At 44.0% G+C, this 15,708-nt stretch overlaps 1 protein-coding gene and 1 long non-coding RNA gene across 2 annotated transcripts in view; both read right to left on the bottom strand.

Moving 5' to 3' along the window:
* The window catches only part of LOC309562086, a 97,174-nt gene that overhangs the window by 26,800 nt on the left and 54,666 nt on the right, over nt 1-15,708 (bottom strand). The gene's annotated exons all lie outside the window — the stretch shown is intronic.
* Nucleotides 2,298-15,126, bottom strand: GPX7 (glutathione peroxidase 7). Its single transcript, XM_082265935.1, has 3 exons — nt 14,958-15,126; nt 6,951-7,212; nt 2,298-2,920 (listed from the first exon to the last, which is right to left on the bottom strand). The coding sequence occupies exons 1-3, from the start codon at nt 15,081-15,083 to the stop codon at nt 2,757-2,759; spliced, it is 552 nt and encodes a 183-aa protein (XP_082122061.1). The 5' UTR covers nt 15,084-15,126; the 3' UTR covers nt 2,298-2,756.

Here is a 15,708-nt window from a genome sequence, read left to right as displayed (position 1 = left end):
TATTTTGAGGGGACAGTAAATTTACACTGTTATACAAGCTGTACACTCACTACTTTACGTTGTAGCAAAGTGTCATTTCTTCACTGTTGTCACATGAAACGATATAAAATATTTACAAAAATGTGAGGGGTGTACTAACTTTTGTGACATACTGTACTTAGAGTCTTTCAGGGGTGAGTCAGGACATTTTTCTTGCAGCTTAAAGTATGTCGCACTGCCCCCTCGAGGACTGCTGAATTCTTCACCTTTTAGGATCCCTCTGGGTTACCATTAGCAACTGCATGCACAACTTGACACTTTACTTTCCGGCTCAGTCAATAATCAGTCTAGGGGTTGTAGTTGTTTTATTTTGAATAGGGATGGGAGAAGGGATAGAGTGGTATACTCCAGAATTGAACTATTCACAGTTGATGAGGACTCATATCTGAAGATGCAGCCAAGCTGCATCTTCACCTTGCCACTGGATGAATTTAAAGCGGAGTTCCAGCCTATTTTGCAACTTTAGTGATTCCTCGAGTGCTCACTATGCTGATCAACAATTGGGCATTTTCATTTTTTTTCGGGGGTCCCTTACCTTATTTTCAGGGCATTTTTGATTGTACTTCCCCCCTTCTGCCCCCCTCTGTGGCCGCGGCCGCCGACATCACTTACGCCTTTGCATTGCATCCTGGGAGCTGTTTGTCATCACTTCAGGAGGCTGAAATCAGGAAGAACTCCCTGGAATCAGGAAGAAGGACACAGCAGATTACACTGCAGCTTCAGATGCCCACATCCAAGATGGCCGCGCTCAAACAGCGTTTTTAAAGGTAAGATTTTGACTAAAATCCAATACAGTACACCTTGTAAGTAGGAGAATAGTGGTTCTGTAAAGGGTGATGGATTAGTATTATAGGGGTATTTTTAGTTAAAAAAGGTATTTGAGGCTGGAACTCCGCTTAAAGGTAAAGTCTCTGAAGTGAAGACTTGATTGAGCAACTATCTTCAGAGTACTCGCTTAGCACCCCCTTTCATTCCATCAGCTGACACCCATCCTCTGACTACTCTACTCTGGGGTGACCCCCCCACAGGTCAGGCCCTCAGACACGATCCCCTGTACTCACTATACTGTTTTTCCAGGTTCTCCAGTGTCTCAACCCATCTAGCCAGCTCTCCTGGACCTCTAGGTTCAGCTCCTTCCTTCTGGTTCACCAGGCCGTGAAGGAGTAAGAGCTGTGAAAATGTGGAATAGACTCCCTCCAGAGGTGATTTTGGCCAGCTCAGTAAATTACTTTAAAAAAGGCCTGGATTCTTTCCTAGGTGAACATAATATAACTGGGTACTAATATTTATAGGTAAATTTGATCCAGGGAATATCCAATTGCCCTTTGGGAGATCAGGAAATAATTTTTCCCCTGCTGTAGCAAATTAGATCATGCTTTGCTGGGGTTTTTCACCTTCCTCTGCATCAGCTGCGGGCATAGGATTGTGTATATGGGATTGTATGGTTTGGTTTTCTTTTTTATTGGTTGAGCTAGATGGACTTGTGTCTTTTTTCAACCTGACTGTGTCACTTTTGTCTGCTGCTTCATTCCTCTGCTATCAGCATGAATAACTTCTGACAAGTTTCCTGACACCAAGAGAAAAATGATGATAGGGGAGGGATCACCATCTGATTGACAGCCCTAGCTCTGTTGCTGTGTGGAGGGGGGGGGGGTGTCCCTTACCTTCTCTCCAATCAGCTCTGAGACCTCTCCTCACTGAGCTTTGCAGAGTGTAACTTCAGCTCTCCACCCCCTTTTTCTAAACCTTTAGACAGGCTTTAAAATTCAGCATTTTGAATGGATGTAGAGAAGAGAAGGCAGCAGATAAACAGGTACAACGTATGTAGGAGGATTTGTTTAATCTCTGTGTATCACCTGAGGCCAGTCACTTCACAGAGTATATGTGAGGGTTTACAACCGCGCCCCGTATATACTACCACTTCAGTTTCACATTGTGAGAAATGCAAGGAATTCAGCAGCTATAGCGGGGGGGGGGGGGGGGATTTGGCTGACAGAGCTCACATATGATATCAAAATCCAAGCCCAGCAGATTTCATCTGGAATTGAATTTTAATTTCTACGTGGGCTGCCTTTCAAATCCTATGAAAACAGACGTGTCAGGACCCCCAGCACGTTGTAATGCTGATCCCACATCTCTGGTTGTTGTATTAGGCTAATTTTAGCTCCCGAGAAGACGAGAATAAACCAATACACAGGAGACGGAGGAATTCTGCTAACCTTCTGACTCTGATTATTGCATTTTGCTCAGAGAAATACATTTTCTCATTCATTTTATTGGAAACATGTCTAGTGGCATTTGTCGAAATTTCTTTCACAGTCATGGTATACTTATTTCTTGAATAAAAAAAATACCTTAGCCTACAGAAAAATCGCAGAAAATGGCAATTTTTGCCCTTTATAGTGATGAACAAGCCCAGCGACACAGATAAAATGTCACGCATTCGGGCATGCAATTACCGCGTAATGTCACAATTGCTTATTTTTAGTCCCGTGAGATCTTCCGGTGTCACATCTTGTGCGGTTGTCTTCTTACTGTTAGGGATGACCGCCTGAACGTTGTTAATTTATTGATTTTATTTTTTTTTGTCGATGTTCTTAACCAATCAGTAATGTCCATTGGCAGTAATATAGTATAAAAAATTGGATGATTTGATTGGTCAGACGCAGCATGTTGAATTCCTATTCCCTGAGCTGCCTAGATGAGGCCAATAGGTATCATAATTCATCCTTCTTTTTCAGGATCAGCTTCCTCACGAGTTCTGTGACATGTGGTCTGATCTCCTCCACAGAAACCGTTGGACCCCATGCATTCACCACTTTACCATTTGGATCAATCAGATACTTCCAGAAGTTCCAGTCCGGTTCTTTGCCGGAAGACTCTGCAAAACACACATAGGTGGCATCATAACTACCAAATAAGAACACATTGATCACTCCTAACATATGGCACCTGTCCAACAATTGGAATTTCAGCTTAGCCAGCCTGCCCGCCAGACGCTAGGTCCCTGACCCAGGGCCACTGATAGGGGGGGACCACCAGCCCTCCTGTAGGGGGCCCGGGCACACAGGGGGGACCCAACAGAACAGGGAATTGGTGTGGTCGGGTGGAGGGGCAGTTACAGAAGGAAGCCCTGTGTAGCTCTCTGCATCAGCTGAAAGCCTTTTTCTCCCCCTTCTGCCAGCTTTCAGCTGCTGCAGGGAGAGACACAGACACAGGGCATCATTCCTATAATTGCTTCTACAACACCGATCCCCCTCCCTGTTCTGCCTGCATCTGATCCCCCCCCCTCCCCGTGTGCACCCCTTTGACTGTGCCCCCCCCACCCTCCGCAGCGCTGCAGGCTTCCCTGTCCTGTAATAAACATAACAAATTAAAAAAATTAAATATTGTAAAAAATAATTTTAAAAAAATGTAAAAAAAAAAAATAATTGTAAACATTTGAAAAATTATAATTTTTTTTTAAGCAAATGTAAAAAAACATCAAAAAGGGCTAATTCAAACATGTTTGTGTCTGCTAATAATGATTTTAGTGTATTTTTAGTGAAAATATTGTCTTGATAAATTCGGGGGGCTGCCAGGTAGGCTGTAAGGGGCCCCGTGATTTCTAACAGCAGTCCTGCCCTGACCTTACCATTCTATACTGCACTTATGCAATACAGCCTGGTCACTTTGCACATCACGTGCTGGTTGGACAATGAAGAGTCAGCGGAACACTTAAGAGGTGATCATTATGCTCTCTTCTCCTGCTGGAAAACTCCCAATGATAGACTGACAGCACTGTACAGTACAGGTGAGCCTGATTTGCATAGTGTTTTCTCATGGGATTACAGGTGGTTAATGATCTTGTACTAGGAAACAAAATAAAACATTCTTAACCACTTAAAGACTGGAAGGTTTTACCCCCTTAATGACCAGCCCATTTTTTGTGATACGGCACTGCGTTACTTTAATGGACAGTTGCGCGGTCGTGCGACGCTGTACCCAAAAACAAATTGATGTCTTTTTTTTTCCCACAAATAGAGATTTCTTTTGGTGGTATTTGATCACCTCTGCGATTTTTTTTTTTTATTCGCTATAAACAAAAAGAGCGACAATTTTGAAAAAAAAAATATATATATATATATTGTTTACTTTCTGATATATAACATTCCCAATAAAAACAATTTAAAAATATATTTTTTTATATTTATGGGTCAATTTGTATTCTACTACATATTTTTGGTAAAAAAAAATATCCCAATGAGTGTATATTGATTGGTTTGCACAAAAGTTATCGCGTCTATAAACTGGGGGAAAGATTTAAGTAAGTTTTATTTATTTATTTATTTATTCTTACTAGTAATGGCGCAATCAGCGATTTTTACCGGGACTGTGACATTGCTGCAGACAGATCGGACCCCTTACTGACATTTTTGACAGTTTTGGGGGGTCCAGTGACATTACTACAGTAATCAGTGCTAAAAATATGCACTGTTACTGTAATAATGACACTGACAGGTAAGGGGTTAACACCAGGGGTGATCAAAGGGTTAAATGTATGGCTGCAGGGCTGTTTATAATGGCAGACCGCTCTTCTGTCTCTCCGAGGAGTGATCGTAGGTGTCCGGCGGCAATCGCGGCCGCCGGCCCCACAGATCAGCTTCCCCTCTCGCGATATGCCATGCGCACACGTCTCCGGGCAAGGAGCAACATATGGGTACGGCCATTCGCGTATCCCTGCCACCTTGCTGCAGTATATCTGCGGGTGGTCAGCAAGAGGTTAAAGCTGAACTCCAGGCAGTTAGATAGAAAAAGCGGAAAAAATTGCACTATTTTTTATTTTTTTACACTACTACCAAAAGTATTGAAACATCTGCCTTTACACGCACAAGAACTTTAACCGCTTGCCGACCGCCGCAAGTACATATACTGCGGCGGTCAGCCCCGTGTAGGCAAACGCCCTGTGTGCATGAGTCCGTAGGGTTCAATATTGAGTTGGCCCACCCTTTGCAGCTATAACTGCTTCAACTCTTCTGGGAAGGCTGTCCACAAGGTTTAGGAGTGTGTCTATGGGAATGTTTGACCATTCTTCCAGAAGTGCATTCGTGAGATCAGGCACTGATGTTGGATGATAAGCCTGGCACGCATTCTCCCATCTAATTCATCCTAACAATGTTCTGTCAGGTTGAGGTCAGGACTCTGTGCAGGCCAGTCAAGTTCCTCCACCCCACAATCTACCATGTCTTTATAGACCTTGCGCTCCGATTCTGTCCATCGCACTGTGTTTTTTTTTAAAGCGGTAGTATACTCCGCTTTTTCATTTTTACCTACAGGTAAGCCTATAATAAGGCATACCTATAGGTAAAATTACGGTTTAGGAGATATTCACCCTGCATGCAGCCGCTGACACCAGCGGTGCATGCGCTCTGAATTTCCAGCGTATCTTGCCGCACCTTCAGAGGTCATTGCTGGCTCCTTGCCAGAAAGTGAACTTCCGCGTGACATCATCGCGGCTCCGGCCACTCACAGCGTTGGAGCCGCCGAACCCGGAAGAGACGCCGAGGGAGCATGACAGCTCCCACAGGCGACCGTGTGGGGGCTTCGTTCTAAGGTAAGTATTTCATAATGTGCGATGCATACTAGCTCATTATACCATTGTCCTGAAGGCTTTTGTTTTTTTTTACACAGGGGATACAAACGCTTTAACCATTTTGGGGTGTAGTTAACCTAACATTAATAACCACTGTTGTTCACATGAACGCTGTTGTTTCCCACACCACATTGAAATCGCACAGCGTTCATGTGAACAACAGTGGGTGTTAATGTTAGGTTAACTACACCCCAAAATGGTTAAAAACACACAGTGTGATTGACAGAATTGGACTGCATAGGTGTGAACACCCATGTGTGATCGGATTCCAGCACAGCGAAAAAAAAAAACTGCAACTTTTTTTGTGCAGAGGAGGTGTGATTTGAGCGATACAAATGAATGGCTCAAATCGCTCTGCACAAACATTGCATGTGATTTGCACTGTAATTCGGGGTGATTCCTGTGGAAATCACATGGGATGTGCTGCACCCCATATATTTCAACTGAGCCTAATGCCCCGTACACACGTGCAGATTGTCGGCAGAAAATGTTCGGCCGCCGAACGATCGGCCGATTTTCGGCTTGTTAGTATGATGCTTCCGACAGCCGACAGCGCACTTTCGGCCGAAAAGAATCTGTCGTGCAAGCATTAAAATTTTTGTAGGCCGACACCAGAGCGGCCGATTGTTCGCCAGTCAATACAGAATTCGGCCGACAGACAGCAGATTTGCAAGACTGGGCATGCTCAGAAAAGGAAAAACATAGGGAAAGTTAACCATCACATGACATCACTTCTGCAGTCGCCTGTAGTCGGCGGACAAAATTCTTGTGCAGTCTTTTGCACTTTTCAACAGACACGACAGCCCGGGGACAAAAGACGGCCGATCGTTCGGCCGACGATCTGCACGTGTGTACGAGGCATTAAGCTGGATACACACTATACAACTTTTGTTGTTCAATTTCCTTTAGATTTACCTTCAACTATGTAGTATAAGGGCCTGCCTGATTGCATACAAATTGAAAGTGTTTAGGTCTGACCTCCATATTATATGGTTTTGGTAAATCTAAAGGAAAAAATCTAAAGATAATTGTATAGTGTGTATCCAGCCTTACTGGTTAAGGTTGTTGTTGGGGTTACAGGAAGGATTAGTGTTAGAGTTGAGGTTACAGGGAGGTTGAGTGTTGGGGGTTACAGTGAAAGTTGGTGTTAGTGTGGAGTGTTAGGGTTACAGAGTGGGTTAATGTGATGGGGCCCTTAGGTAAGGGTATCAGTACTGGGTTATAAATGACTAGTAGAGATCTCCCAGTGCCATAAGCTTATGTCCCCCCAATCTCTTACCAGTCAGATATTTGAATGCATTATTGGCTCCAATACCGGTGACTGCTATCTTGCTGAACATGGGGAAGGACACGCTGTACTGCTTCCTGACAAACTGATCAATCTCACGCTCCGTGTCTGGCTCCTGATGTCCAAACTGATTACATGGGAAGCCCAAGACATTGAAGTGGTAAGGCCCCAGGTCCCGCTGGAGCTTCTGCAGTGCCTTGTAGTGGCCTTCTGTGTACCCACACTGACTGGCCACATTCACCACCAGTGACACCTGGGAAAAAAAGACAAAAATTTAAGTAGAAGATTTAGAACCAGCACTGAAATTTGTAGGTATGGCAGCATTGTCCCTATGGCACTTTTGCCGCTATGGATATAAAAAGTCTACACACCCCTGTTAAAATGTCAGGTTTCTGTGATGTAAAAAAATAAGACAAAGATAAATCATAAATAAATAATGTGGTTGCATAAGTGTGCACACCCTCTTATAACTGGGGATGTAGCTGTGTTCAGAATTAAGCAATCACATTCAAGCTTATGTTAAATAGGAGTCAGTACACACCTGCCATCATTTAAAGTGCCTCTGATTAAACCCAAATAAAGTTCAGCTGTTCTAGTAGGTCTTTCCTGACATTTTCTTAGTCGTATCCTACAGCAAAAGCCATGGTCTGCCGAGAGCTTCCAAAGTATCAGAGGGATCTCATTGATAAAAAGGTATCAGTCAGGAGAAGGGTACAAAAGAATTTCCAAGGCACTAGATATACCATTGAACATGTCATCATCAAATGGAGAAAATATGTCACAACAGTGACATCACCAAGAGCTGGACGTCCCTCCAAAATTAATGAAGAAGAAGAAGAAAACTGGTCAGGGAGGCTGCCAAGAGGCCTAGAGCAACATTAAAGGAGCTGCAGGAATATCTGGCAAGTACTGGCTGTGTGGTACATGTGACAACAATCACCCATATTCTTCATATGTCTGGGTTATGGGGTAGGGTGGCAAGACGGAGGCCTTTTCTTACGAAGAAAAACATCCAATCCCGACTACATTTTGCAAAAACACATCTGAAGTCTCCCAAAAGCAAGTGGGAAAATGTGTTATGGTCTGATGGAACTAAGGTTGAAATTTTTGGCCATAATTCCAAAAGATATGTTTGGCGCAAAACCAACACTGCACATCACCAAAAGAACACCATACCCACTGTGAAGCATGGTGGTGGCAGCATCATGCTTTGGGGATGTTTTTCCTCAGCTGGAACAGGGGCCTTAGTCAAGGTAGAGGGAATTATGAACAGTTCCAAAGTCCTACAACCTTCAGGCTTCTACTAGAAAGCTGAACATGAAGAAGAACTTCATCGTTCAGCATCAGAACGACCCAAAGCATATTTCTTTCTCTCATTTTTTTTACATCACAGAAATCTGACATTTTAACAGGGGTGTGTAGACTTTTTACATCTATTGCATATACAATGGTGCTATAAAGAAAACTGTTTCTGAGAGAACCCTGGAGGCTTTCATTATCTTCAGTACTATGGGATGTATTTATAAATAATCAACAGAGCTATTCGTCATGCAAAAGTGAATGTACATTTGTGTGTGAATGGGGTAGAGAATGGTATTAAAGTAATATTAAGCCTTTTAAAAAAATACCAAACATGTTATACTTACCTGCTCTGTGTAATGGTTTTGCACAGAGAAGCCCCGATCCTCCCTTCTGGGGTCCCACGCCGACACTCCTGACCCCTCCCCTTCTGAGTATCACCCTCCAGCAATCTGCTTGCTAAGAGGGGTGATCCTGCCTTCCTGCTCCTGAGCCCCGCTGCCTGCATCCATCGACACAGACAGCAAGGCTCAGCCTTGCCTCCCCCACCCACCCTCGTCATAGGTTTTGATTGACAGCAGCATGAGCCAATGGCTCCCAGTGCTATCAATGTGCCCTGTTAGGAGGGAGAGAGCTGGGAGAGCTGCAGTTCTTGTACACAGTGCTGGATCGAGAATGGTCACAGGTAAGTATAAGGGGAGTGGGGTGGGGGGGGGGCATTAATGTAACAAACTTTAAGGCTTTAGAACCACTTTAAAGAAGAACTCTGGGCATTTTTTCCCATGCAGTAGGGCTGTGCCTGCATTACATGGGTTAACTGCTCATTTCTGTCTAGGGGGTGAGGAGAGAGGTGATATACTTATCTAATCTGCTTGTCTTCTGAGCACAAGACTGGTCCCCACTGCTCCTGCCCCCACCCCCCACGCTAATGGTCTTGTGCATGGACTGTTCCTGATGTCAACACGCCAATAGACCGACTCTGGATGTGAGGATGGCAGGAACAGTCCACTCCTGTACGTGGGGGAGCACTGTTTAATGGAGGATCAACGGATCAGGTAAGTATAGCTTTTTGTTGCGCCACCACAGTTAACCAATTCAGTGCGGGCAGTGGGGGTTAAATGTGTGCTTAACAATGTGTACTGTGTGTTATGTGCTGCTTTTAGGATAGGTTCACACTAACCCGCACTGTGAGTTCCAGTTGCAGAAATCACATTGATTCCCACACCCGCATCGCACTGCTCCTGTGAAACATGCGGGGCTGCCATTCATTCTGTGATCGCAGGGGCGGGTACCGCAGGGAAACTGCATGGTTCAAAAGAACATTTTTAAAAAGGTGCATGCACTTTTTTTATGCGGTTCACGCAGCACAGCAGCCCTATCAAATGAATGGAGCAAACCCGGGACACATGGCCCGCACTAGTGTGAACCGAGCCTTACTAAGCAAAATTGCTGGGTTTTTTTGTTTTTTTCTGTGTTTCCAGGATCCAATCAGACACTCTAATAATGACTAAATGCACCTAGACCTGCTTCACACAAAAAGTGCCGGTTCATAAATATGCGTTACGGGAACCCTGTGAATCCACTGCGGGTTCCCGCATCGCACTCTACTTGCAGGCAGTTCACACTGTCATATGTGAATCTCTGTGGGGGGCAAAACAAAGTTAATGACACCCCCAGATCAGTTCACCTATCCCAGTGCAAATTTCCAATTCGGACATGAATCGGAATCATGAATAGGTGTGAACACCCATGCGATCCGATTCTGGTGCGGACCAAAAATAGGATCCTGTGCGACTTTGGTCCAAATGTGATGCAAATTCAGCCATGAAATCTGTATGACTGAATTCCCAACGCACAGACGTTGCATGTGATTGGCAGTGCGGTGCGAATTGCATGCGATGTCTGACATTGCTATAGTGTGAACCAACACTCAGCTCTGCAAACACATTCATATACATTTATAATGTGCCCACGGTGCCTTTTTGTTGAATTTGCGGTGTGCTTTTTTAGCCATTATGATTTTTTTTTTTTAATTGCATTGACATTGGTCTTTGTAGTGTGTGGTGGTACATTGACATTGGCCTTTGTAGTGTGTTGTGGTACACTGACATTGGCCTTTGTAGTGTGTGGTGGTACATTGACATTGGCCTTTGTAGTGTGTTGTGATACATTGACATTGGCCTTTGTAGTGTGTTGTGATACATTGACATTGGTCTTTGTAGTGTGTTGTGGTACACTGACATTGGTCTTTGTAGTGTGTTGTGATACATTGACATTGGCCTTTGTAGTGTGTGGTGGTACATTGACATTGGCCTTTGTAGTGTGTTGTGGTACATTGACATTGGCCTTTGTAGTGTGTTGTGGTACATTGACATTGGCCTTTGTAGTGTGTTGTGATACATTGACATTGGTCTTTGTAGTGTGTTGTGGTACACTGACATTGGTCTTTGTAGTGTGTTGTGGTACACTGACATTGGTCTTTGTAGTGTGTTGTGGTACACTGACATTGGTCTTTGTAGTGTGTTGTGATACATTGACATTGGCCTTTGTAGTGTGTGGTGGTACATTGACATTGGTCTTTGTAGTGTGTTGTGGTACATTGACATTGGCCTTTGTAGTGTGTTGTGGTACATTGACATTGGTCTTTGTGGTGTGTTGTGGTACATTGACATTGGCCTTTGTAGTGTGTGGTGGTACATTGACATTGGCCTTTGTAGTGTGTTGTGATACATTGACATTGGCCTTTGTAGTGTGTTGTGATACATTGACATTGGTCTTTGTAGTGTGTTGTGGTACACTGACATTGGTCTTTGTAGTGTGTTGTGATACATTGACATTGGCCTTTGTAGTGTGTGGTGGTACATTGACATTGGCCTTTGTAGTGTGTGGTGGTACATTGACATTGGCCTTTGTAGTGTGTTGTGGTACATTGACATTGGCCTTTGTAGTGTGTTGTGGTACATTGACATTGGCCTTTGTAGTGTGTTGTGATACATTGACATTGGTCTTTGTAGTGTGTTGTGGTACACTGACATTGGTCTTTGTAGTGTGTTGTGGTACACTGACATTGGTCTTTGTAGTGTGTTGTGGTACACTGACATTGGTCTTTGTAGTGTGTTGTGATACATTGACATTGGCCTTTGTAGTGTGTGGTGGTACATTGACATTGGTCTTTGTAGTGTGTTGTGGTACATTGACATTGGCCTTTGTAGTGTGTTGTGGTACATTGACATTGGTCTTTGTGGTGTGTTGTGGTACATTGACATTGGCCTTTGTAGTGTGTGGTGGTACATTGACATTGGCCTTTGTAGTGTGTTGTGATACATTGACATTGGCCTTTGTAGTGTGTTGTGATACATTGACATTGGTCTTTGTAGTGTGTTGTGGTACACTGACATTGGTCTTTGTAGTGTGTTGTGATACATTGACATTGGCCTTTGTAGTGTGTGGTGGTACATTGACATTGGCCTTTGTAGTGTGTGGTGGTACATTGACATTGGCCTTTGTAGTGTGTTGTGGTACATTGACATTGGCCTTTGTAGTGTGTTGTGGTACATTGACATTGGCCTTTGTAGTGTGTTGTGATACATTGACATTGGTCTTTGTAGTGTGTTGTGGTACACTGACATTGGTCTTTGTAGTGTGTTGTGGTACACTGACATTGGTCTTTGTAGTGTGTTGTGGTACACTGACATTGGTCTTTGTAGTGTGTTGTGATACATTGACATTGGCCTTTGTAGTGTGTTGTGATACATTGACATTGGTCTTTGTAGTGTGTTGTGGTACACTGACATTGGTCTTTGTAGTGTGTTGTGGTACATTGACATTGGTCTTTGTAGTGTGTTGTGGTACATTGACATTGGCCTTTGTAGTGTGTTGTGGTACATTGACATTGGTCTTTGTGGTGTGTTGTGGTACATTGACATTGGCCTTTGTAGTGTGTGGTGGTACATTGACATTGGCCTTTGTAGTGTGTTGTGATACATTGACATTGGCCTTTGTAGTGTGTTGTGATACATTGACATTGGTCTTTGTAGTGTGTTGTGGTACACTGACATTGGTCTTTGTAGTGTGTTGTGATACATTGACATTGGCCTTTGTAGTGTGTGGTGGTACATTGACATTGGCCTTTGTAGTGTGTGGTGGTACATTGACATTGGCCTTTGTAGTGTGTTGTGGTACATTGACATTGGCCTTTGTAGTGTGTTGTGGTACATTGACATTGGCCTTTGTAGTGTGTTGTGATACATTGACATTGGTCTTTGTAGTGTGTTGTGGTACACTGACATTGGTCTTTGTAGTGTGTTGTGGTACACTGACATTGGTCTTTGTAGTGTGTTGTGGTACATTGACATTGGCCTTTGTAGTGTGTGGTGGTACATTGACATTGGCCTTTGTAGTGTGTTGTGGTACATTGACATTGGCCTTTGTAGTGTGTTGTGGTACATTGACATTGGCCTTTGTAGTGTGTTGTGATACATTGACATTGGTCTTTGTAGTGTGTTGTGGTACACTGACATTGGTCTTTGTAGTGTGTTGTGGTACACTGACATTGGTCTTTGTAGTGTGTTGTGGTACATTGACATTGGCCTTTGTAGTGTGTTGTGGTACATTGACATTGGCCTTTGTAGTGTGTGGTGGTACATTGACATTGGTCTTTGTAGTGTGTTGTGGTACACTGACATTGGTCTTTGTAGTGTGTTGTGATACATTGACATTGGCCTTTGTAGTGTGTTGTGGTACATTGACATTGGTCTTTGTAGTGTGTTGTGGTACACTGACATTGGTCTTTGTAGTGTGTTGTGATACATTGACATTGGCCTTTGTAGTGTGTTGTGATACATTGACATTGGTCTTTGTAGTGTGTTGTGGTACACTGACATTGGCCTTTGTAGTGTGTTGTGGTACATTGACATTGGCCTTTGTAGTGTGTTGTGGTACATTGACATTGGCCTTTGTAGTGTGTTGTGATACATTGACATTGGTCTTTGTAGTGTGTTGTGGTACACTGACATTGGTCTTTGTAGTGTGTTGTGGTACACTGACATTGGTCTTTGTAGTGTGTTGTGGTACACTGACATTGGTCTTTGTAGTGTGTTGTGATACATTGACATTGGCCTTTGTAGTGTGTTGTGATACATTGACATTGGTCTTTGTAGTGTGTTGTGGTACACTGACATTGGTCTTTGTAGTGTGTTGTGGTACATTGACATTGGTCTTTGTAGTGTGTTGTGGTACATTGACATTGGCCTTTGTAGTGTGTTGTGGTACATTGACATTGGTCTTTGTGGTGTGTTGTGGTACATTGACATTGGCCTTTGTAGTGTGTGGTGGTACATTGACATTGGCCTTTGTAGTGTGTTGTGATACATTGACATTGGCCTTTGTAGTGTGTTGTGATACATTGACATTGGTCTTTGTAGTGTGTTGTGATACATTGACATTGGCCTTTGTAGTGTGTGGTGGTACATTGACATTGGCCTTTGTAGTGTGTTGTGGTACATTGACATTGGTCTTTGTAGTGTGTTGTGGTACATTGACATTGGCCTTTGTAGTGTGTTGTGATACATTGACATTGGCCTTTGTAGTGTGTTGTGGTACATTGACATTGGCCTTTGTAGTGTGTGGTGGTACATTGACATTGGTCTTTGTGGTGTGTTGTGGTACATTGACATTGGCCTTTGTAGTGTGTTGTGGTACATTGACATTGGTCTTTGTGGTGTGTTTCGGTACATTGACATTGGCCTTTGTAGTGTGTTGTGGTACATTGACATTGGCCTTTGTAGTGTGTTGTGGTACATTGACATTGGCCTTTGTAGTGTGTTGTGGTACATTGACATTGGTCTTTGTAGTGTGTTGTGGTACATTGACATTGGCCTTTGTAGTGTGTTGTGGTACATTGACATTGGCCTTTGTGGTGTGTTGTGGTACATTGACATTGGCCTTTGTGGTGTGTTTCGGTACATTGACATTGGCCTTTGTGGTGTGTTGTGGTACATTGACATTGGCCTTTGTAGTGTGTTGTGGTACATAGACATTGGTCTTTGTGGTGTGTTGTGGTACATTGACATTGGTCTTTGTAGTGTGTTGTGGTACATTGACATTGGTCTTTGTGGTGTGTTTCGGTACATTGACAAGTGGAAAATGCCGCATGCTGTACTTTAGTAACGCACAGAATGGTGTACAACGGACTCACTGAAATACATGGATTTATTCTTTTTTCTGGCATAGGCGCTCTCATGTATAAAAACTCATACGGCTGCATCCGGGGTGAACGAGCCATTTAATACTGGAACATCTCAATGCAGGAAAAAGTGATTGGGGGGTAATAAAGTTGATTCAATTCCCGGATGACATGAGAAAAGGTGATGAGAGAAGTGTGAATGAAGAGCACAGAGTAGGGATGATGGTGTAGGGAGCCCCTCTGATCTGATCCATGCCACGTCCTCATCCCTGGAAGAGCTCACAGAGGGGAGGGGGGGGGGGGAATCACAGAATGTTAACTCTCTATGAGCCGGACAAGAATTGCAGGCAGCTATCCTGGAATGATCCCTGTGCTCCCTACACTGCATGTTATCAGAGGATCCGCAGTATTAGTGATTATCTGCACAGATCACACACAGGGTTAGTATCGGTGAGTCCATATCACCAGACATTGGGTAACCGATGAGGATCGGAGTGTTAGTAGAGGAAACTCACCGATCCCCGGTACTTCTCCAGAGACACCAGCTTCCCCCTGATATTCACCACCTTGAAGGTGTAGAAGTCCCGATCCTTCTGCAGGGAGGGGGCCAGGAACAGGAGGAGGAACACTGCCGGGTACATGGCGGCTATTATCTACTAATCTACACCGGCAGGAGGAGGAGGAATAACCGGACAGCGATCCCCCGCCACTACATACCAATGGAAGAGTCCTCTACTCTCTGGGCATGGATACTTTCATGACACGCCCATCCAAATAATGGAAGGGCGTGGTTATAGACAGCTGGAACAACTGGAATATAGCGAGGCGGAACGACACGCCCACCACTGTATAGAAGAGACCCAGCGCTGAACATTTTATGACACGCCCCCTAACTTTTAATGATCCATTGGGGCGTGGTTACAGGCAGCTAGAATAGCGACCCGCCCACCAGAAGGGTCCGAACATGCTAAGACTGGACACGTCCCTAATGTTCCACCTAAAGATTTGGGAAGGGGCGTGGTTACAGATAACTACAGCATTGAAATACAGACTGAGACTCCTCCCTTACTGGACTCAGAAGAGCCCCAACCTTCTAATACATTATTGACACGCCCATATAGGCTTGGGGGCGTGGTTACCGACAAATACAGTATTAGAATCCAGTGATGCGGAGAGCTTCTACTACTATTGTATCTATAGGTGTGTGCAGGGAGTACCCTAATCTCTCTGTACACAGAGCCAGTTCCCCTTACTGCCCTGGCTCCC

The sequence above is a fragment of the Pelophylax lessonae genome, assembly GCF_965119305.1.
Source record: "Pelophylax lessonae genome assembly, chromosome: 8".
NCBI classification, from domain to species: Eukaryota; Metazoa; Chordata; class Amphibia; order Anura; family Ranidae; genus Pelophylax; species Pelophylax lessonae.
Note: the sequence above shows the minus strand (reverse complement) of the source record. Positions and strands in the feature narration are given on the sequence as shown.